The sequence below is a fragment of the Ambystoma mexicanum genome, chromosome 1p (genome assembly GCF_040938575.1).
Source record: "Ambystoma mexicanum isolate Mex_15411 chromosome 1p, UKY_AmexF1_1, whole genome shotgun sequence".
Taxonomy (NCBI): Eukaryota; Metazoa; Chordata; class Amphibia; order Caudata; family Ambystomatidae; genus Ambystoma; species Ambystoma mexicanum.
This window is the reverse complement of record NC_090921.1, coordinates 593,634,461-593,659,995: the sequence shown is the minus strand read 5'-3', so window position 1 is coordinate 593,659,995 and position 25,535 is coordinate 593,634,461. Positions and strand designations below refer to the sequence as shown.

The following is a 25,535-nucleotide window of genomic DNA, read 5'->3' as shown; positions in this document are numbered from 1 at the left end:
TGCAGAGAATTCTGGAAGCAAGGTATCCATTGAGAAAACCCTATATGCATTCACGAAGATATGATGGTCTTCTGGACAGAGTCCCGAGAGGAGTGTGAAAATTAGCTAGAAAGAAGACTGATGATGGCATGCAGAGCAGAAATGACGCACCCTAAAAAGATGCACAAGACAAAAGAACATAGGCATTCTATAAGATCTAAGATGACATTTCGGGCTCAAAATTGAATGATATGATACATAATAGGTTATTTATAACATGCTTGGTACCCAGAGGATTTTAATCGCTGACCCGGGATCGAACCTATGTTGCTCCATGTCTTCTCCATGTCTTCTTGCTTCCAAGGTGAGCACGTTGCCCCCTATCCTCCAGAGACAATGAAGATGCTCGTGCAAAAGAAACGCTGAAGATAATGCAAAGTCATTTTACAACTGTACAGATGCAGTAACGCAAGTAGACAAAGTAATCTTGAGGCTGGCTACATAGTGAATAGATTGTGGCGATGCACCAATGTATATACATAGGAGTGTATAGAACCTGGATGTTCAACGATGCACTTTAGCAAAGCTTGAACCCTGTGAACGCAAAGGGTTTTACTGTGGCGCAGTTGGAAAATAGCTGATGGCGAAGGAGAATCCAAGAAAGGCTGGCTGGCCCAGCACCAAGAGTTGAGGCCACTGTGAGCCTGGTTGTCTGTCAAGTAGCTACATGAACGTGAGAAAGAAACACACTTCTGTTTGAGGTGGAATGTAAAAACACTTGACAAGGCGTCAAGTTCATCATTTAATAGTATTAAATACAACAAAGAGCTCAAAAGCGTGGTCTCCAGTCTCATGGTCAGATTGAAATAGACTTTGGGTCGAGCTACACCAAAACCAGAGGATAAAACCATGCCACACTCACTTTTATTCTCAGGCACAGGGAGCTTCTGCAAGGCCAAGTTCACAGTCTTAATTGAATGGCAGACTGCAAGAGTGATGATAGATGTCAGGCAAATTGGGTGGGAAGCTATGGTCAAGACCATCCCACAGGCACAAGGGGTACCAGCCTGCGTGCTGCTAGCATGTGGAATATCCCAGAAGGGTAAAAGCGTGCCAACCAATTATAGAGGGCCATGTAACAGAGAGCCCTATAGTTTTTGTAACCAATGGATTGTCGTGTATTTTGTGATGATGAAGATGACTTGCACTAGAGGAGGGCTTAGTTGTCCACCTGATGTTAAAGACCCAATCACAATGCCCGTCAGTACGGAATGTATACCTAAATGTTCCCTGTAGGTGTTTGTAGTTTGCCACGTAGTGTGACGTCACTGATGACGAATTTTGAATATAAAAGTTGTGTTTTTATGAAATTCACTGCGATCGTGCTTTGCAACGTCCGTTGATGTCCGTTGTAACTCCCTGTTTTAGATAATTGCAAATAAAACAGTACACAGTTTTGCCAACTTCCTGAGTCAGTTTGATAATTGATGTATGAGTAAGTTCTGCATCCCCATCCATCTCTAAGTATTGCTGCCTCGCTTTACAGGACGCAGGTCTATGGGTTCACTGGCAAAGGAAAATATGATGGTTTCTCCAACTTAACTAACAAAGGTTTCAAATTCAAATCGCAACAGATAAAAAAGTATTCCTTAACAAACAAAAAATTGGCTTGCCAAATAAATAGCCAGAGTGCCTGGTCCACAAAGTAAGAAAACATCAATAAAGCATTTCCAGCTAAAAACAGTTGTCAAATCCCAGATAACACACAGTGACAAATTAATAAAGAAATCCTCCCTAACCCCTCAAAAACGTCTCTCGTTCTCCAACTCCTAGTGTGGCACAGGCCTGCCTAGTCTTCATGCTGTCAAACCTAACCCATAAAGGAAAGGGGAAGTTGCTTGTTCTTTCTTTAGGCTTCCAAAGATGTTTCCTGCCTTAGAACCTGTCTGAATGCATGCGAGAATACCCGCTTCTGACGTCACTATGACACTCTCAGCTGAAATTCTTGCACGATGCCCAGCTATGTGTACCGGCTTCCCGATATTGGCTGAACTCACGAGAGAAATGTGGATGTTGCAACTCTTCAGTTGGCTCCCACTGATGTACCTGAATGCGGCTATTGCGGGAGGGAGAGCAGATTCAGACAGGTTTGTGAAGCAATCACTGATGCGTGAGACGCCCTGCGCACAATTCACTTTAAGAATTATCTGTGTATCATCTTCACCCAGGTGTCATGATATACGTGCATGAGTAAAGAGCATTCCTAGTTGTTCCATATATAGAATGAAAATTAGCATGCAGAGGATGGAGCGCTGAGGGACTTTGCATGAGGCCAGGCGGCATTCTGATCTAAAATTACCAATTTCGAATGATTGGTGCCTGTTAGTTAAGTGAATAAAATAAAAAGTGACAATAGTGAAAATAAGTAAATACAGAATACATGCTGGCAAATTAAATGTGGTTATATTTTGAAATATTTATATAACAATGTTGTCTTTATAAGGTAAGCATTTTAATTGTAAGGTTAGATGAAATTGAACTTTTCTTGCATGAGATTATATTAAGTGTAAAGTAAAAGTGATCGGTTTCCCTATACAAAATTGAAAGCATTGTTCAATGTTTTTAAGTTTCACTTTGATGCATTCAATTGGAGGTTTGTGTTGTAATGTAGGACGTCAGGAGGCAGATTTAGCTTAGTTAAGGGGCAGAGACCCAGAGGGGACTCACTGGTACTCACTACCCAGGATAGCTCTGACCAACTGTCTGAGCTGTAACACAGTTCACATGCAAATATCCCCCCACACCCCTGTGTAAAAACACTAAAGGACTGCATAACACTCACTTGTCACACAGCCAAAACACTTGCCATACTCAGCACAACAGGCACTTGCAAAGCGTTGCGTTGATTGGTCAATGACACATGAGTTGATGTGAACGTGGGACTAAACAAACACCAGGCTCACATTCAACAACTTTACTAGAATAAATTTATTAGTAAACATTACCCTAAAAGTCCTGCTAGTATTACACTACTTAACCCTGGAATTCCTCAAGATGTTAGTATCTAAAATGTTGACATTACGCATCCACACAAACTGGTAGGACAAAACACAGACACAACACTTTCTTACAATGTGGCCAAGTTGGACTAAGCAGCAACTAATGCTAGAAATTAGTGAGGTTTGACCTCACTGTTAAAATACTCTGCTTAATTCCAGCACGACATCCGCTTGAAACCACCTTTAAAAAAAGAACAGTTCTTATAAATCCAGAGTCAAAGAGTCCGTACTGCAAACGTGGCAGCTCTAATCCTGACATTTCTCAGAAAATGTTAGCATGCCTGCAGAGATTGAAAGCATAGATAGCATAACAATGAGTGCAGTTGTAGATGCAAACTCACACTTTGCACTCACACTACGAACACTCCTGAACAGGTGATCGCAAATGAATACACAAAGCACTTCACACTTGGGGATGGCAAACAAGTCTCATGACAATGTTACTTTGTAAAAGGCAAATGAGAGGACACTAACAGATGAATTTAGCTACCCAAATGGGACGTTTTCAGGTTAGCCACCAACGAAGCTCTGAACAAGTTGCTGCCCACATACACTGTTCCATACACCCACAGCCCCTCATTAGCAGCCGCCTGAACCCCTCAGCTCTATGCTCCAAGTTTATTAGTGCCCTTGCTTTTGCTGGCTTCTGCTGGCTTCTGCTGCAATCCTCTCATTGACCGGATGGCTCCGGCATCGGCCATCTGGCTGAAGGAACTCTTCCTGTGTCCAACGTCGTCACGAACAGCGTCACTGACATGTGTGATGTTTGGTGGACACCATCACGCAGTGAACCTCGATGGTCCTTTCCTTCAATTTCCACCACGAGCTGCCTTCAGTACGAGGACACCCGCACTGGAATGCCTCCACGCACCGTATTACAGAAGATCACCATCCTCTGATGGAGGCCCTGTGATGTCATCACTAGCTGCACAGCTGCCAGGTGGTCCGGAGTGACCAACTGCCTGAGCTGGAACGCATTTCACATGCAAACTTTCCAGGCCCACATCATCATTCTCACAGTGACATCACTCACTCATGCATACAAGGGATCAGGACATGGCAGTTTCCTGTCACGTTGAAAGTAATTTCTCTAAAAGGGGCAGAATCTTGTTGAGAGAAATCATGCTGGGAACTTGCTGCTTCTTGAATGCAGAAAAATGATTTCTGCAGTTTCCATGTCTACCCCTGAAGTCAGAATGTTTGGAATGCAGTCAATCCGAGTAGATAATGACTGTTATGAGCATTCTTATTTGCTGATGACCTTCATGTGCTATCAACAAGAAATAGAGAGAATGCACAGGGAAACCGGGAACATACACTATTCTGCATTATTCTTACTTGCCCATACACAACACTTGCCTTAATTTGCATTTTATGGAATAGCTTGTGTGTGCACATAACTGCTCCATTTTTGATGGCGCACAGTGACAGACTTGACAATGTGGAAGATTCTACTGTCCCTCTCTCACTGTTCACCGGCACACCCAAGATCTTTGAGGGAAGGCTGGAGGAGTGTTGTGAGGGTCTGTTCAATCAATGTCAACTCTCATGAGGGCCAGTACCACAACCCCCAAACAGAAAGATAAGGAATTTTAGGGAGTCCTGGATTACAGACATGTTGGCACTTAAAACCCTTGCTTTCTGCCATGTATAGAATCCCCCACGAACGCGTGGATCCTCCTCCGCTTTATCAAAGGTAGGAGAGTTCTTATTTTATTTATTTATTTATTTATTAGCATTTTTAAAGCACTCACACAGCATGCGGGTATCGAGGCGCTGTTTCAGGAATAGTTTTTTTTTGGAGATTTTTTAGTTGCGTAATTGGTTTTTTTGTCTTAGTTGCATATTTATAAAGCGCTGAAATACCCAGAGGTTTCTAAGTGTGGACCCAGGGATCGAACCTGTGTTGCTGTTGCTTCGTGTCGTCTTGCTTCCAAGGCAAACACGTTGCCGCTGTGCTATCCTCCCATAACTAAACTTGAAATCTTAGAGCTTGAAGAGTTGCTTTTCCACCAAGTAAACCAGGATTCAGTCTTGACAATAGCAACGTAGTGGGGTAGAACTCCATATTGTCACAGCGCAGAAGTAAATTAATCAGGTTGTGATTAAACCTGCTTCGTGTCATCTTGCTTCCAAGGCAAACCTGCTGCTTGTGTTCTCACTGTTAATGTATTTGATATAATGTCTATACTAGTTCAAAAATAACTTTTGATTTTTTATTAACCGTGTTTAGAGGAGCAGCCAAATGCCTCTACAGGAAATACTGCCCCCCTACTACCTCTATGTTGGAAGCTTGAGATTGTGCCATGCTTGGCACCTACATGTCTGCCGATTCTGCAGCGAGTATTTGAAAGAAGGGATCCGTTGAGAAAGCCTTATCAAATGTATGCTAGAAGAGATGACCATCTGAGGGAGGAACTTCCTGAAGGAATATGAAAAAGAACGAAAGAGAAGCCAGTGACGTCACAGGAGACAACTGTGACACCCAGAAGATACTGACTGAAGAGAATGTATGGACCTTACAGAAACCGATGACGAAGTTAAGAATCAAGCAACGTTCAAATGCGAAGAGAAGATTGCACGTGTGTGATATACTGCAGAAAATACAAACCGTTCAATAATTGTACAGATGCAGTAACGCAAGTAGACTCAGTGATCATAGAAGCTGGTTATATGTAGTGAATAGACTGCAGGCAAAGCAGCCATTGTATAGCAACTGGAGATCGCTGTCATGAATTTTAGTAAGCTCAAACCCATGGAGAAGAGAGGTTGAGAGCTGTGTCGGAGCAAGAATTAGCTGAAGATTGTAGACGAACATGGCAAGGCTGCATGGCCTGGTGCCAACAGTTGAAGCAGCCAAGTTTGATTACCTGTTCGCAGAGGCAGTGAACGTGAGAAACTGAAACATTCCTTGTTAAGAAGCAGAGAAAGAACACCAAGCATGGCACATTTTATTCAATTAAGACATGTAAATGCTGCAAAGAGGACCAAATCGTGGTCTCCTGTCATGTGAGCTGAGGATGGAAATAGTGTTGAGCTTGGCGTTCTAGACTAATAATAGCACGTGCTCACACTCCCTTATATTCCCAGACACAAGAATACATTGCAAGGCCAAGTTCAAAGACAATCTTCATGGCCGAAGGCATGGGTGATGAGATATGACGGGCTAATTGGGTGGGGAGGTGAAGTCAAGTCCACCTCCCAGCTCCTGGATATGAGCTTACGTGCTGCTAAATGAACTAGAAGTTCCAAACATGGCACGATCATGCCAACCAATTGTAGAAGGCCATATAAAGAAGAGCCTTATAGTTTGAAATCCAATAATATACCGTGTGCTTAAATTCTTTGGGGATTACATGTTTTTAGAGGCATACGTTGTCTACCTGACAGTAGCGATCCAAAATATAATCACACCCCATATACAAAGTATACTTAGATGTTGCCCTTGATCCTATGCAACTTAACAAGGGGGTCCTGGGAGTTCCTCTGCTAGACATTAGTCCTGGTTACAAGAGCCTTACCCAGATTCTTTAGCTAACTATCTTTCACAGAGGAGAAATATCCAAAACATATCAGTCTTTGTCCTGCCCTGGGGCAGTCCAGCACCGAAATGCTAAGCAATTCTCCTCTGAACAAGAGTACCAACAGCAACCCCTGTTTAGACCTCATCAGTAGGGTGGAGCTGTGCCTCTCTAAGAACAGTGAGCAAGGGGTCCACGTCTGGATTTCCCCTAGTAACTTGAGCATATAACAACTCCTCTTAAGGTTTTCTTATTTGCCACATAGTATGACGTCACACTGAATTTTTAGTATATAAATGTGTTTTTATGTGAAATTTGCCGAGAGCAGAGCGAACGTCCATTGATGTCCATTGTAACCTCCCTGTTTTAGAGAATTGTTAATATAACAGCAAACTTTACTATCTTCCTGAGTTGGTTCAATTATTTAGACACAGAATTATTCTGCATCCCATCCACTGCATGTGTGTTACCCAAAAGGACTCTAAGTTCACGTGTCATATAGCAGTATATTTTAACAGTTTTTGGCACAATACATCAGTTAAAATTACAATATATTACATCAAAGCAATAAATAAAAAAGGCCACTTCAGAACCAAAAAAAAAGAAGAAGAAACACAATTCCATCCCAGTGTTATATTACTGTAGACTCGCCAAGGTGCAAGCTACCTTTCTCCAAAAAAAGTGAGAAGAAAATGATGCAAGGCTCATTATTCCCCCCATGAACAAGTCCCAAGAAACCTCAGTGGTAAGATCAGGACTCTGCCCAGCAGCCGCGAAGGCACCTTCGTTTACGCCAACAAGGAATCACAATATATTAACAACTGCTGGGCCGACTCGAGGGCACCACAGCCACAAAGACGGCGCATACGGGCAGGCCTAAGAATGATTAACCATGCATTCAAAGGTCTCAACAGAGTTAGTGTTAAGTTTAAGGTAATCCCAAACCAGGGTGTTGCCCAGGAATAGGCTGATGTATTTAGGGGGCCCTGCACGTGCAAGGATATACTCATAGAATAGACCTCTATTGCTCACAATAATGACTATAAATAGTCACTTTCATTGCAGTTTTAAACTAGAGAAAAGACCAACTGGGAGTGACACCCATGACCAAAGCCAACCATTTATTTCCAATGGCAAAAATAACCATTTCACATATCACGTAAAAAGGACACCTATAAAAAAAAAAAAGAAAGAAAAGGACAAAGTGTACATTTATCCCAGTAATCATGAACAGATCTAAACATTTAAAACGTGCATAATTAAAAACCCAAAGAATCCTTAATTACATTCAACCCGGACCAATTCCAATTTCTTGGCTGCTACCTTCCATACATTATATAGAGAAATCATCAAAGAGACAGTAGACACATTGAGGCAATATTTCCAGAATGGCTCTTCGCATATTCCCTGTACCTTATGGATAAACTAACAGTTTCTGGTATGTCAATTCCAGTTTCTCTCAGGAGGTTAAAATGTGTCAAGTAGTTTCCAACACCTCTGACTTTTGACAAATACGACAGGGGCATAACTCGTTAGCTATTCCCAATCGAGGGCACTTAGTGGTTAGAGTTGGCAGGTGGGCTAAAGATAGATAAAATCTGTGCATCGATGTTGCAGGACATTTAACTTAGTACCGCTGTGTTGACATAATCTTATAAGATAGCTCATTATGCTTCTGATACCTCTTAAGACTTTGCATGTAAGAGACTTTGGCGATTCAGTCCCATGTCTTTATTTTGTTTGCAAGCTCCTCTTTAAATTTAAGAAAATCTAACGACCAATCAGGAGACCAATTCAGACATTCAAAAAGATCCAATGATCGCTTAGCCCACTTGCAAAGACCATTTCCCTTTACTTCATTATGCATAACTTGTCCTCTAAGTTTTACCAGAGGGCATTGTGGATCTTTCCATGCTTTAATCATTAACGTACCCCTGCTTTTCAAGACCTGGGAACTGAGAGAGGAAACCCTGAGCTCCAAACGAATCAGCTCGATCGGGATAGAGCATGGAAGGCCCTATAAGGATCCCCAAAAACTGCCTTCAATCCTTTTTAGCCAGTCCAGATCGATCATATGTGCCACCTCTAACACATACAACACGGCAGGACAGAAGCTCTGCTTGTAAAGTTTTATAATTCCGGCATAGCTATAGCCGGGCGTGTTCCTAGAACTTTTTTTCAATAACTATGGTCTGCAGCATGGCTTTGCGTATCTTTTCAGTTTTCATTTCAACATATTTCCCCTTGTTCATTTCTAGACCCAGGTATTTGGGCAAAGTCACCCTATCTATGGTACCATCAGATGTTCTCAAGGAGTGATTTTTGCAGCCCTTTCCATAACACATGAATGTTCGTCTTCTCGGAATTGAGGACCAAGCCATTCAAATCAGCATAGCTCTGAAGTTCATTGGCCACCCGAGGCAGACCCTCATCAGTGTGGTCAAATATCACAATATGTAGGACAGCCAACCGATATGGACTCCCCCGCCCCAGCTTCTGAAGACAGCAATTGACCCCAGCCAGATATTCGTGCAGTTCACAAATGTACAGATTGAACAGGAGCAGTGTCAACACACAGCCCTGCTTGTCCCCACAGTCCGTAGGGACAGGGCAGGTGCTCGCACAGCTGACATCCAGCTGCACATGTAGACACATTTGTTCATGCAGTTGTCTTGTCACAGCTAATAGCTAAGGCAAGACTCCTGGCTTACAAAGCTTCACCCATAGCATAGATCGATCAACCATATCAAAAGCGGCCCGCAGGTCTACATACAATACATACAACGGTAAAGCATCCCTGGTCACTGCTCTCCCAATGGGAGTGTCCACCAGCAATGCATTATGGATGGTAGAAGAACTGCCTCTAGAACTAGTCTGGAACGTCCCCAGAATCCGACGTCCCTCTACCCATTCATGCAGGGCTTTCAGCAGTAACAAACCCAACATGTTCCAGTGACATCCAGCACATACAAGAGGCAGTGATCTGTGGGTGTATTCCTGCAGCCCTTCTCGAACACTGGTATTAGCAATGATCATCGCCACGACTGGGGGATAACCCCAGAGGCACATACCTTGTCAAACAGGACTCATTAACAATTAATAAAGATGCACACTGTTCAGGATTTTCATTTAAGACAATATTGGTCAGGCCATTCGGTCCTGGTCCTCTAGAGCGTTTCAGATTTTGGATTTGGATAATCAGTTCATCTCTATCATATTTTATCTCAAAGGGGATAATAGGGGGCACTGACTCTGCACCAGCACGATCGGACCCAACATAAAAGGTCTCTTTTATATGTGTCATCCACGTAGAAGCAGAGATTGGGTTCACGGAACGCTTTTCTATATTACTTTCATAAGCCCCCAGCACCTCCCAAACTAGTTTATTTTCCCCACCCACGAAGATCTTTTGAATGTTTAGCCACAGACATTTTTTTAGCGAGTGATTATGCTGCCTGAGCCAAGTAGTATATTTGTTTTTTGCTCTTCTAATCAGCATGCAGCACTCCTTCCAGTCTTCTTCTTCAGGCGTAGGATACTCATTTTTAATCTTAATACATGTTTAGCAATCATGATGGCTTTGTCAAAGTGTTTGCTCGAATCAGCGTTCTTAACATTTACTGCAGAAGGAGCATTTACCTTTGCCAATGTGGATGTCAACTCTGTTATCCATATTTCAATATCATCTTGGGCTTAGTTGGTCAGCTCTATGATATTAAATCCACCCTCATCTTCCACAAATGTACACATCTTGTCAAGGATACGTGTAAACAAACTGATCCAGTTGTCACCATAATTCACCCTGGGCCCTCCTTTAAATAGGACATTTGTGTTCTCAGTCTGCCAAATCAACTGTGGTACCATAGGGTGGTGGTCACTATTCTCATTGGCTTCAATAGCGAGGCTTCTATCATATAGGATAAACTCATGGGAACAATATACATAACCAATAATAGCGCTTCACAATGCCAGGTACAACCCCCTGGATATCTCCAATAGCGCGGGCATTAAGCATCACATATCACAGTCACGCATAAAAGCTGACCATCATTGAACATCCCTGTTCATCTTGGGCTGTGAGAGGATGGAGTGGGTCTTTACCAACCCACTCGGGATTTTTTTTTTCGGTTTTATGACTATAAACCAAACAAAATGCTTCTATTGAACATTTATGATCTGCCAGGTGGAAATTGTACTGGAGATATGTTTGCGAGTATGACAGAAGTGGTCTTGACTTGGTGGTTGACTGAAACAGATAGTATCATATTGGCAGGGGATTTAAATGCCTACTCTAAGGATTTCATTGAACTGGAGGCCAGTGGGTGGGTAAAGAGGTTTATAGTCATAAAACCGAAAAAAAAAATCCCGAAAAAAAAATCTCGAAATGAAAAGGTCGAAAAAAAAAAAGTCGCATTTATTTTAGTGACGTTTTTTGTTCGAAATGGGGGGGTTCCCCCCCAAACCCCCTTTTTTCATTTTTTTTTATTTTACCCCTTTTTTTTACTTACCTGACCCCAAAAAAGCATATAATTAAATAAATAAAAAATTCGACTTTTTTTTTCGATATTTTTTTTTTGAGATTATTGTATTTCGAGATTTTTTTTTCGGTCTTTTGACTGATCACCATTTTTTTTACATCAATTTGTCTGCCTGTCTGTATTTCAACTACAAAGATATTTTTCTGGGATATAGGTATACTTCTTTCCCTTGCAATAAGGCCATGCCTAACCCCTATGGCCATCCGTCCAAATGGTCCCCCAGAGGAACCTTCAATGCCTTATTTTGGAATTTCTCCTTTACTTCAATAATTAGATCTCCCGTCAACCAATTTTGCTGTGTCGTAAAAATTCTGGAAGAATGCAAAAATGCCAATGTACATGTCCAGTCCAATAGGTGGTTAAAACCTGTATATCATCAATTGGCTCACCAGAGTTCTCCACAGACGTTGGTTTATTCAAGATCCTCTTCTTAACACTGACCTCCTTGCAAACATCCTTCTTGCCCACGTATTTCAATTTGACATTGCTCAAAGTAAAACCCAATTTGAAGAATTATTATGAGACCAGCAACTTCCTGTGAGATAGAGTGGACTTATGTGTTCATTAGTGTGCCTTCCATTATTTCCACAAAGTCCAAATCCATGGAAGTCAAGACTCAAGACTCAAGAGTGGTGGAATTTGCTTCAGCAAATTAAGGAGAACTGATCGATTGATGCGTCGATTGCTTCTGTTCAAATATATACTGGATATGGACAGGATTGCAGGTTATAACAATGCCTGACTGTTACCTGTCCCGTTACTAAGTGCTTGATTAAACCCACGTGTATTACTCAACTTAGCCCTATGGACCACCCCAGTAGGTAAGCATATTTTTATTGGAATGTCGTCAGAAATGGCTTTTTCCCCTGCCCTTTCAGTTTTCTCCATTAATTTCAATTGAGCTTTCAGCTGGCAACCCTGCTATGGAATACTTATGAATCAGGTGAGCAAGGATAGCTCAGGGGCAATGTGTTTTTGTTGGAAGCAACACAACGTGGCCCAATGCAGGTTTGAATCCCGATCCCGTGCTTTGAAACCACTCACGTGTTATAAAAGAACAAAAAATTAAAATTTTAAAAATCCCCAGCTGCCTGCTGGCCACTTGCGGACTCCAATTGGCCAGGTACACCCCATCGTGCGGTCATCGTCTCCTTGATTGAACTTGGACAATCCTGGGCCATTAGTTGTTGATAGCGTAGCTTCAATATTCAATAGCGATGCCCCTTAATTTCTTCATTAAGTCTGCCCCCTAACTTTAGAAGAATTTTCAGGGTGAATTGCATCATAACGATAGCTGACAAAAAATCTGTAGAAGGGCTACCCGCTCCGATTTATTTGCTCTTCTTCTACGGAGTCAGCGTTTAATAGAGGCGTGGTACTCAGCCTAGTGGCCAGAGTGATTGATGCCTTTATCGATAGGCCACTGCTGAGCCCTTCATTACTAATGGGAGTAACTAGATTAATCAGGGGTGCAATATTATTTGTGCCGCTATCTCTGTCTGCAGCGAATAGCACAGATTGAGTAGCGAGTTATTATCTACCTCCACAAATTGACCTGAATCTTGTGCATTTGTAACCTACACATTGCCCACCTTCTCGTGTGTAGTACCATTAGACATCCTTTTACTGGCTACAAAGTATGAAGTTATTTTGCCAGTTCCATGTACTCGTGTCGTAGGCTCTTCATTCCCTTGCATAACCGCTGTTCCCTCAGCATGCGCCTTTAAACTTTCATTGCGGGCAATCACGTAATTCACATTATGTTTCTTATTGGCGTGGAGATTATACACTGTTTTCCTTGTTTTCGTTTTATACACCAGGTTTCTGCCCTTTTAGTCTATTTAGAAGTTAACCGCTTCTCCACAAAACGTAGACCTCCCTTGTTCAGAGGTTAACTAGCATGAGACACAGTCTGGCAACCAATTCAGCCTTTGGTTCCACGTACCTCAAAGTCAATGCCATGCTTCTATCTTGCTGACGTGCCAAACCGTTTCCACACTTTCACAAGCACTTGTCAGGAGCGCGTGTGCATGAGCACGCACGGGCAGTTTAAATAGATCAGCTGGACCAGGCGGGCATGGTCAATCTTCACTGCTGTTCAAACAATATGGAAGAATCCTCACGCCAAGAGTGCAGCATAGCATGCCAAACCGTTTCAACACTTTCACAAGCACTTGTCAGGAGCGCGCGTGCATGAGCACGCACGGGCAGTTTAAATAGATCAGCTGGACCAGGCGGGCATGGTCAATCTTCACTGCTGTTCAAACAATACAGAAGAATCCTGACGGCAAGAGTGTAGCATAGCATGCCAAACTGCTTCCACACTTTCACAAGCAAGTGTCTCGAGCGCGCACACATGAGCGCGTGAGGGCAGTTCAAATAGATCAGCCGGACCAGGTGGGCATGGCCAATCTTCACTGCTGTTCAAACAATACAGAAGAATCCTGACGGCAAGAGTGTAGCATAGCATGCCAAACTGCTTCCACACTTTCACAAGCAAGTGTCTCGAGCGCGCACACATGAGCGCGTGAGGGCAGTTCAAATAGATCAGCCGGACCAGGTGGGCATGGCCAATCTTGGCTGCTCTTTAAACAATATGGACGAATCTTCACAGCAACAGTGTAGCATAGCGCACCAGACCATGTCCACACTTTCACAAGCACTCGTCACTTGTTCTCAAGTTAATGCCCCCGACAGTTCTTGCAGATGACAGGTTGGCCGACCAATGCCTGTAAATGTATTTATCATTCAGGGAAGGCTCAGAATGAAGCACGGGACCCTTTATGGTTCCTAAGAAGAGAGTTCTGTGATGAAGTTACAGAGGAGCTAGGCGCAAAAGTTAGGAGAGGGAAAGTTGATTATCCACTGGATGAAATGCAGCGATAGTGCGTGCATAGGGAGCCAGATTGGTAGAAATGTTTGGCCACTGTCTCTAATATTCTTGGCATTTCTTCAGATTTGGAAAATATATGTTTAAAAGAGGTAACACATTATGCATGAATTATTATTTATCATAGAATGTGTTGTGTTAATGTTATGGCTATTATCCCAAATATAATAGCTGCCAATACTGCTGCTGATACTACTACTACTACCACTACATCCTAGTACCACTACTGTTCAAAACAACATTTAGTGAACAACAGTCACAGTGGAGTAAGAACCTTATCAACCTCTGTTGGCAAAGAGTCTTTTGTCCCAGGTCTTCCTGTGACTTTACATCAGATGAGTTTGGAACCTTTCTTCTACAGAATTGCATAACCTTTTCAGGAAGCTACGCCTAGATATTTAGCAGAGTAATCATTGCCAAGTTACGTTGCTGGCTGGAGGAAGTTAACCGCTTGGTAGAATTACTATTAGGATTTCGTGCAGGCTTAGGGACTAGTGAACAATCATTTAACTCTTTAGACCAAAAGAAGGAAAATATCTTTTTTTGCATTCATGGGCACTGCCTTTGACAAAGTCATTAAACAGAAACTATGGCAGTGCATGAGGATCATACATTGCCCTGAATGCTTATCGCAGAACCCCTCTACATTAAATAAATAAATAAATAAAATCAAAAGGCATGTGTACGCTCAGGTAGGGATATCCAATGTACTTCTTGGTTCCTCATAGAAATTGGTGTCAGACAAGGATGCGTGAAACCCTGGGTACTTGTTTTTTTAAACAGTAATGGCCAAACTGACAAATAAACTCACTCATACAGATAGATACTTGCACTAATTGTATGCAAGATATTCACCTTAGTGTAAATGTGTGTAAGTCAGCAGTGATGATATGCACTCCCGGTCCAAAAAGAAAGTTAGGTAGTCCCCCAACTGTCTTTATTAAGGGGAGTCTATGAAGCTTACTGATAATTATGATTATTTAGGCATTACATTTTCTTCTTCTTTCAATGGGGCTAGGTACTATGAGAAATAGCTAGTAAAAATGTGTCAAAGAAATAGGGGGATTTCTCGTGTTTGCTAGGCTGGATCGCGTTCCTTTGAATTGATACTTAAGTTACAAAAGGTTAAAGCAAAAGTGATCGCAAAGTATGCAGGAGGGATTTAGGGCTATTCCAACATAACAAATATGCAGATGAAAGAAAATGCTTTCTTAAAGAAACTATTGGGCCTCCCATCCTATGCTCCTAACTGTGCGGTTCATACTCAATTGAGAGTACAATTTTTAGAAGATGAACTCCAACTCAAACCTATGATTCTCTGGTTCAGAATATGGACAAGCAGAATTGCAACTTTAACTCAATCCATTTGAACTCACATTTTATTGACTGAACATAATCCCACCAGAATGTCATGGTTATCTCACATAAAGCAGATGCTAGGAAGGATTAATGCAAGCAATACTTTTAGCAATCCAACTTGCATTCTACTCTCATTTATCCCTGTTTATAGGAAACGTTTCTTCAATGAGAGGAGATAGAGAGATCAAAGCTCTTATGTAATTCTTGCAAAAATTCAACTCTCTAAGTGGTTATCACCAGAGCAAGATTTAACATACTACCTTTAGGAGCAGTCAGAGCTAAATGGACTATGCCCTCAATATCGGACACCAACGGTTTACTTTGTAAGTCGCAGAGGGAGGATTTATTTAATTTTGTGTTCTTTTGCCCTGTCTACCTGTCGCTCAGATGGAACGCTTTAGTCCCTTTCCTGAGAAAATGGGATTGTGTACAATGCAGGCCAGCTATGTGCCATCCAATATTGCCAGAAACAACGATGATGGTATGGACACTGTTGCCCTATCTGCAGGTAGCTTTGAAACCTAGAGATAGTCTTCTGTAATCAAATAAATTTTATGCAAGGAATGTTTTCTTCTGCATTTCTGTGATGTTTCTATTGTACGCATGTTACATCATTTAATCCGAAACAAACGTATTGATGATAATGATGATGACATCGTTCTTGTTTATGTACCCTTCTGCCAGGAAAAGTATGAATACCACGTGAACTCAAGAATAAATTCCCCCGTCCCCTGCACGGTTTTGTTCCAAATAGGCTAAAGACACTCTTCACAGTGTAGATATGAAGCACAATAACCCCAACAGTGAGGAGGCAGTGCCCTAGGCTTCTTGTCAGCAGAGATGAGGAAGGTCTTGACAGCGTATCATGTCTGTCCTGTCCTTCATGTAAGAAATGGCATGAAAATATGCTACAAACACTGGGGAAAAAACGGGGGTTAACTCCAGTGCAGAGGGAATGATCAAACCTAGCCAGAGAAGGTTATAACCCTTCTTCAGTCTCTGCGCTGGCTACTGCCTGAGCGTGGGATACCCTAACACGCATGTGCAAACGGTGCGCTTCCCCAATGGCTTGCGCCTCTTGTGACGGAGTTCATACACTACATTGACTGTGTCCTTGCGGGACACGACATCTCCCCCCTTTGGACAAAGAAGGAGGCACAGTTTTTTATGTCCTCACAGCTCTTCAATGAGATGTATAGGCCTTCGAATACACCTGGCGGACCTGGTCCGACTTTCTTCCTGCGGGTCTCTCAGCTCCTCTTTTCCCTCTCTCATTGACCCTTCGTGTGTCGCAGCCACTCCTTCCTCCCCTTCATCTTCTCAACCTTCTTCTTTGTATAGTTTGAAGTAAGAGACGTTCTGAGTGACCACTCTCCTGGGGGAGCTAGCAGTAATCATTCTTCCATTGACATGTCAGGTGTTCAGGATCAAATTTTGATTCTGTCTTTCTATCTTGTCATCTGGATACAAGCACCCTGTCACCTATTTGCAGGTCAGAGCTATCTGCTCGCCATCTGTTATCATCATACTCTTTGATCTCTTGTGCCCGGCAGGCATCTACATCTCTCCTCTGCTTCACATGGTTGCTCGCTTCATCTGCAAAATCAGGCAGTCTGGTCCTTGTTTTCCTAACAAACAGTAGTTCTGAGGGACATTTCCCTATTGTGCCATATGGCGAGTTTCTATAGTCCCTGAGCATGTTGCACATGGTTGATTGAGCGACATTTGTCTCAGTTAAGTTTGCTGGAGAACTCTTTTCAAGCTTCCCATAAATCGCTCCACCATGCCATTGACCTGTGGCCATAGCAGAGTAAGTATTCTGTGAGGGATCCCCATGTACTGCATGTACTTTGCAAACTACAGACTGCTGAAAGGTGGGCCATTATCTGACTTTAGGACTTCTGGATTGCCCCACTCAGAGAAAATGTTGTCCAGCACTGGTATGACGGTGCTGGCCGCCGTATTTGATATCAGGTGCACCAGAGGAAACTGAAAAAACGCATCCATAATGACCAGGCAATACTTATTTTCTTTGAAGGGGCCGAAGAAGTCAATTGCGAGGTGGGGCCACAGCTGTTCAGGCATGTCTGACATCACCAAGGGCTCCGGTCTATTTGGTCCGGAGGTGCTCTGGCACAGGTAGCATGTATTGATGGTGTACTGTACCATTTGATCCAGCCCTGTGAACTACATGGTGTCTGTAATTTGTCTTTTCGTGGCCACCATTTCACAGTAACCTTCATGTGCTAGATCAATGACTGCTTGTCATAGGTCTGTGGGAATTACTATGCGATGCCCTCTCATGACAAGTACATCTGCTGATATCGACAGGTCTTCTCTTACATTCCTGAATGCACACATTTCCACAGTGAGATGGGCTTCTCGTATTTCATTGGTGCTGTACAGATCTCTCATCCCCCAGATTGAATTAGCTCTTGTACCTTTGTCAGTGCGACGTCTCACTTCGTGTGATCTCAAAAATGGTTTCAGATGTGATTGCCCTGGGAGGGCCATGGCATGTACGAAAATGAACATATTCTTCCGCAAAGCTTTTGTCAGAGGAGTCGCATGGTAGCGGGTGTTGCGGCATGAAGCCTGCCGGGTTGTATTCCTTGCCCGGTTTGTGGATGATAATGAAAGCAAAGTCCTATAATCTCAGTATCTCGAGAACTTCCGTAGATGGTTGCTGCTCGAGCTTGATGATCTGTCACATTCATGATTGGTTTGCCCGGGAAAAACATTTGCCAAGACGACGGCAAGGCCTTCTTTTTCCGGTTGTGAGAATCTGGATTCCCCCTCGGAAAGGCTCTTGCTGGCATACGTTAGGACAATCCCAGGAGATTCCCATCCTGGCTGATGTTGTGCCAGAATTGCTCCCAGGCCAACTGGGCTGACATTGATGGTCAGTTCTGTGCACAGATTTGTATCAAAATAGGCCATGTGTTCCGCTGATGCAATGTCGTTTTTGATTTGTGCAAAGGTATCTTTGAAGTGTTGTGACCATTGTAAGGGTTTGCCTTGCTTGGTGAGCTCTCTGAGGGGCACACTGGTAGTCGCAAAGTCTCAGAGATATCGGCCACAGTAGCTGGCCATCCCCAGGAATGATTTTACTTCACTGACATCTTTGGGGGGTGAGATCTATGAGATGGCAGAAGCCTTGCTCAGATCTGGGCTCATGCTCTCTTGTGAGAAGATGTGTCCAAAGAACTTGAGATGTGACTTGTGTAACCCTTCTTTATTCTCTGCGTCGTCAACTGCCTGAGAGCAGGATACCCTAACATGCATGCATGAACGTCGCGCTTCCCCATTTCCTGGCATATCTTGTGACGGAGCTCAGACACTTCGATAACTGTGCCCTTGCCGGGACCCGCACATCCCCATTGCCTGGCATCTCTTGTGACGGAGCTCAGATGCTCCATTAACTCTGCCGCTGCCGGGACGCGGCAATGTCCACCATACCACATTGTTTGCACCCTGCTGCCCTCCCTACTCTTGACATACAGACCCCATAGAAGGCCTTTAGCTTCACACCTACACTTTCAATATCATTTCTCACATTGGTCTGTGACTGGCTTCTTTGGAATCATTGAGTGTTTTTTATTTACTACCTTTTCTGTGGGAAGGTTTATTTCAATGTAATATTACTGTTGAATGTCCTTCTCTCTGGTCTCAAGATATGAGCTCTGGTTCCCAAATCACTCACACACTGAAAAGCTTTGAAGTTTTTGATGCCTTTTATTGAATTTAGAATTTGAATGACTTTTTTGTGCCACTCCTCACTTCCTTTCCTCTATCATATTCATATTTAGATTGTTCATTTTCTTCTCATCGTGCAACCGATTCGGGGTAGTCCCAAATAGTCTTCCAAAATGGCAAGTGCATTGAACCACTGTCAATGTTGCAGGCTTTCTTGGCACTGCCTTAATCTACTGTATTGGGATCTGACTGCCCTCCTCCTTTTTTGGCGATCGTCAGTATGTCACCTTCCACCTTGTACTGGTTACCTGCCTTTTTCCACTGCACTAGTCTTCACCTCTCATACCCCTTACATAATGTTTATATTTCACTTTGTGTTCCTCCACTTTCTCTTTGGCACCCATCTTGCCACCTTTTTTCCATTAAATGGAGTCATCCATCACCACCACTGCCCATCTATCACCCAGCTAGTTCCAGTCTCAGGTTTTCACTTTTGAGAAACCTGAAGGTATCTCCCTGACTAGTCCCTGGGGGTCTGTCATCCAGGTGGCCAGGACACAGCCATCGCTATTGGAACCAGTTCCTGGGGGTGGACCAGTGAGGGAGGGTCACCTGGGTGAGGGGTTGTCGAGAGTGGAAGTGGGACACCGACAGGTGAGATACAGTAATCGCCTTCTTATGACACCTTTTCCCCAACCTACCATGTAGGATACTTCAACACTCTACTCCCCAATTCTGATGCAAACACTTTCACATATCAGGAAGGACGGCGGACTAACACCCGAACCATTTACTTGACATGTCCCAACATCAGGGTGAGGCAAAGTCAGGCAATTGACCAGAACTGAACACACCTGACGGCCCTTTCCCTTCCCCACTGTGATAAAAGGTGGAGCACGAGAGCACAATACGAGCAAGGCAGACCACACGATGTGAGAGCTAATTCAGCACGGCAGTTGAAGAGGCGGAGGAAGACGACGCATACTGAGAGGGAGACAAGGAGAGAAGCGACCATGCTCTTTCTGCCCAAGGTCAGTGAAACCTCTGCAGAAGGAATCGACAGACTGCAAACAATAGCCAGCGTGTGTTGCAGCAGATGTCAATGTACACAAGACCATTGTACGCCCTATAATCAAGCCAGGGAGAGACGCTTGTCCCAGTGGTACCAACCTTGACTCAAAACAGAAGAAAAAGCCAAGCGGTTCATCACAGCCGGTGAGTCGAGGGAGAATTGATAAGAAACCGAACTGTGTTGAACAAAAGTAGCAAACAGCTGTGAAAGTACAAAGAACTGTTGATATCGTAAAGGGGGAAAAGCAGCAACAGAGGAGTCTGGCACCACGTGGGTGCTCACTCAGGAAACTCTGGGCGATTACCTGATTGTTGAAACTCCTGTAACCAGAAGCTCTTGGTAAAGGCGAAAAGGGGGTCAAAGTGGTCATAGGGGGTTCTTGTAAAATCCTATTTACAGTCGAAAGTCTTTTACCAACAGATGATTGTGAAACTAAGGGGAGTGAATCCTGCATCGTAAAAGTTGAATGGTGTAAAGATACAATTGATGAAATTGTCAGGAGTTAACCCAAACAAGGGATGCCGATGAACAGAGGACGAAGTCTAAAGTCCCGATATCCAATGTGTTGACAAAAGTGAACCCAGCAGAGGGATGTCCACAGTGGTATGATTGATAAAGTTGGAAAGATTGAACCTGAATGAGGGAAACCAATGAACAAAGGGGCGAAGGCCAAAGCACCACTATACAGTGTGCTGACAAGGATGAACCTGGCAGAGGGTTGTCCACAGTGAACTGTGTGAAAAGGACATTAAGATTTGTGACTGTCTCAGAAGAAATTGGTTTGAAGGGAAGCTAACATTCGAGAAGGGATCTGCACCCCGAAGAATGGGGATCCAATGGTTATTATTTTTGAATACATCGGAATCCACGGCAGAAAGAGACTTAACCACCGAAGACCCTGATAGCTGAGAACGGAACTGTTTGCTTGTGCTAGGAAAGCTTGAGCGTGTGATGTGCTCCAGAATCCTACCTTGTCCCATGCTTAAAACATGGGGAAGGGAGACTCTGACTACCGCATGCTGACCTATTATTTGTGAACACTTCCTTCTTTCTCAAGAACATTATCCCCACACTTTATTTGTATTTAGCGAAAGGATTGGCAATAGGTTTTTTAGTATAGGCCCTTTGTATTTGACAAGACGACACAAGGACTGCCTTATTTTTGGTTGATGGTCAAAGCTTACTCCCATCTTAGATTTAGGTTTAGATCAGGCATTTTTCCAACCTGCCTTTACGGTTTAATAAACACCCTTGAACTGTGATCACTTGTGTCTGTCTTTATTGTTGCCACTATGAGATCTTTACACACCCTATCTCTAATCCTAAGCATGTTCAAGTTGTGGAGAAGTTTATTTTGGGTAGCAGTGGGTAGCTTGCTATGTGCTACATTCTGTGAGTTCAACAGACACTGATCCATCAGCATGATGTCACTAGCTGCCTCATGTTGTGCTGGCATCTTGTAAAGGAGCACTGTGGTTTTGTATTTGAACTGAAATTCGTCAATCATTCGAGGAGTGAGGCTCCCCACTTCTTGTGAGGTCACAAAATGTTTATGAAGCATCAGCAGAAATCTTTTTTCCTTTGCCATGAATTTAACTGGAAAATACTTCTGAATTTCTACACTTCTTGTGAAGTCAAATTTTAATAATGCTACATCATAAAAGCTTGACATTTTCATTACTTTAACTGCAAAACAGTTAATACTTTAGTGAGCAGCACATTATCTTTTCTAATATGTTGACGTTTTTTTGCATTGTGCAAATGATATGCACAGCAATGGAAAAGGAACTATAGCATCCATGTGGTTGAACTGAAATGCGACAGCCATCTTGGAAGAGGGATATTTTGCCACTTCCTGTGAGGACTACTGATACATTTATGTATTAAGCCACATTACACGTCTTTCCTATTAGATCACTTTAACTGTTATACAGTTTGTAGACTTTGAAACATTTTGCTGGATGCTGTTGGGCCTGTTGTGTGGTGGTCTTGGTGCATCGACAGCAGTGGAGCTGTGCAGCATGAAGCCACAGGCTACATATTTGCTGGTCACAGCATCTACTGCCCATTTTTATTGGCCTCAGATGTGTGTAAAAATGAAGGAGTTTGTAAAGTTGTGTCAGACTTGCCAAGCATCCAATATGCCTGGTGTGGCAACAAAGGCCCCCTTATTCCACTACCCGTATTTGGGCTGCCTTTCGAGAGAATTGGCATGGACTTGTGGGTCTTTTGGATCCTTAGACCTCCTCAGGAAACCAGTTCATCTTGGTTGTGGTAGACCATGCCACCTGTACCTAGAGGCTGTAACGTTGATAAAAATAACAGCCCCAGTGGTGGCCAAAGCTTTGATAGGGATATTCTCAAGTGGAGGATACCTCAAAGAAGATATTTCTGAAAGGGGGTCCAACTTCATAGCAATGTATATAAAGGCTATTTGGGATGGGTGTGGGGTTACCTACAAATTCTCCACAGCCTTTCACCCAAAAACCAATGGGCTTGTGTGCTTTGTCGCTGCCCGGCTCCTGGTTTAGTGCAGAGCCTTGGGTGAGGGATGGCAGAGGAACAATTGTGGTGTAACTAATTGGGAAGCAATATATGGCGTCTGCCAGTCATATACCCATCCCTCATGATTCACAAAAAGTATGCTGGCTTGGCAAGCTGCAGCATGCAGGTGGGGGATAGGGTAGGTTACTCCAGGGCTCCACAGTATATCATTGACTCCTAAATCAATCCATCCTGGGTATCAGTTTTCTATCTCCTGGCTGGCTGCCAGGAGAAGCAGAACGGATACCCCGAGGGGCAGACAAAGGTAGTGCTGGGAATGCACAAATTGAACAGAATATATGATGGCCGCGAGTCATTTACCTACAGCACCTCCAAAAGTATACTGTATGCCAGATGGGGGCAGTATGTGTCTGCCTCCACTGGAGAGCTGGTACCACTAAGGGAGGCAGGTGAAGCTCATAAAATCCCCTACTGTTGAAAACACTCTTGGCCTGGCCCGCCTCTTCTTTGTACGTCCCTTCCTCGGGGGGTTCTCAGCCTCTTCCTCGGGGGGTTCTCAGCCCATCACTTACCTGACAATTCCCGACCCCAAGACCATCACCTTACCCATTTCTCATGCAACATTCGCCTCTGGTGATGGGTTCCAAGAGAATATTTCCCAAAGTAAATTTCTTCTACTTCCAACATTGGTGGCATCACAGATGATCACTTTTCTTCATCTACATGCCATATCACCAGCCTCAATAAAGTGGCTAATATGTATCCATCTATTTTTCTGAAACCCTAGTTAGTATTTGTTAGGGCTTTTGAAGCATAAAGAATACAAACACCCATTTAAAATGTTCTTGATTTACAGTTTCATGTCTGAAACACTGGAAAACGAATGTATTATGCAAGATCACACATTGTGTAATAAATGGGGAACTAATGCCTTCTGTGTCTAGCCAAAGTAATGCACTCCTAATGCCAAGCCATCCCACGCAAGCAATCAGATGGTGGTGACTAGCTTGCAGATGTGCTGCCTTTTGAATCATTTTGATTGCTGTGTTAACTGAACAAGCACTATTTGAATGTATCCTTGTTGCAAGAAATAACACAGACAGATAGCTAAGCATTTTCTTTGTGCTGTCATTTCACTGTCACCCATTTCCTGCTGTGTCACTTCCTTTCAACCCCCTGGCTCTGTGCCCAGTCTTTACTGTAACCAGAAAGGATACGAAGATGTAGTCATCCATGTACCGCTTCTTCAGGTTCTCGACAATGGCATCCTCAGTGATCTTGGACAGAAGGACCATGTCATCCACGCCACTCTGCTTTACATTGTGACTCTGCCAGTGGTACCGCTCCTTGCTACCCTGTTGGGAAAGGATGGAAAACGCATTAAACATGATGTGACAGCAGAGCCTTAGTTCGAATTGAGTGGTCACTGCATCTTCAAATAGAGTTAGGTGGTTAGTGATTGCCATCTGGGTAACTCACTTATTTAGTAGCTTGTTCCAAGATATGACACCAAAAACAATTTCGGGGCAAATCCAAAAATTGCTTTGATGCCAGAGACACTGATTAATTTGATTTTTAGAATGGCAATCAGACATGCTGTCCTTAAATGCTGTTGTCACTTCCCACAGACAACTGAATGATTTGAACGATATAATGAAGGGGAGCCCAGGGTCGATGGAACAGGTAGTGGTGGAGAAAGAATTGGGGCAAATGGGAAGGAAGGGTAAGGAACGAGGAAGGATATGAAAGAAAGGGAGATGAACTGGTCTGTTACAGTCCACTAGAACACCTGAACCATGAGCAATGGGAACATTAGTCAAACGCTTGCAATTGAGGATGAGAAAGATACAGGTGATAGCAACGCAGCTATTACCCAAATTGACCTTTTACAATTGACCTTTTGCACAATTGACCTAATTATAGTGGTCCTAATTGACCTTCTGCACAATTGACCTTGATATTATTTTTGTTATTTTATATATGTATTGGGTTGGTTTTGGATCAAAAATAATATAAGTGGATTGGGTGGGTGAGTGAGGGGGTTTGGATTGGGTGAGGGGTTGCGGGGGGTTTCCCCCCCGCATATATGTCCTAATTGACCTTCTAAATTAGGTCAATTCTCCCGAGGTCAATTCTCCCGAGGTCAATTGTTAAAAGGTCAATTAGTATATAATAAATGGTAGAAAATGGTATATGACATTCAAGATGTGATGACCCGGGAAAAGGAGTACATGCACAATGTCCTCAGGAGGAAGAGAGGAAATAATGATTCATGACAGCCACAGGGAAGACTGAACAGTCTTTGAAGGAGATCATTTAGTTAAGTGCATGTTGTTGATGCCCCATATATCAATAGAGGACTCGGGGAAAACATATGATCTCTGCAAATGGGGGAACTGTTCCTATTGTGTAAGTATAACTTAATTATCTTTCCTTATTTAACTAAATCTCAACAAATGACTGGAAAACTAAAATTGGAAGTGAGTTACATTTTGTAAATCATTCATATATTTGCTGTGTAGTTAACTACAGAAATTCAGTCAGACATTTAACCTATTGGATCATACCAATCAATGTTAAGTATATTATTCAGAACAATTAAAAGAAATGAATAATTAGTCAAAATATGAAGATGGGGTTTTGTGGAAAAAGTCTCAAAAAAGTTGAAAATAGCTAATCTAATTATTGAAATTATTCAACAAATAAATAAGTTAAAGAATCAATGGGTGCCCCAAAACTATGCATACATGTTAAAAACAGGCAAAGGTAAGGTAGGCATAAGCAGAGTAAATTAACAGAAGCACAATTAAAATAAGGTTACACTGGTTTAGAGAAAGTTCATGTTTTTACTTGTGGAAAATCATTTACAATGTGAAGAAAAAGAGAGTGTAGGCAAACATTACCAATATAAATTGA

At 42.9% G+C, this 25,535-nt stretch overlaps 1 protein-coding gene across 1 annotated transcript in view; it reads right to left on the bottom strand.

The window, feature by feature from the left end:
* MYO1F (myosin IF) overlaps positions 1 to 25,535 on the bottom strand; it is an 860,973-nt gene that overhangs the window by 672,989 nt on the left and 162,449 nt on the right. Inside the window, exon 2 of the mRNA XM_069649543.1 lies at positions 23,837 to 23,974. Within this exon, the coding sequence (XP_069505644.1) occupies positions 23,837 to 23,974 (138 nt within the window). The remainder of the gene's footprint in view (positions 1 to 23,836; positions 23,975 to 25,535) is intronic.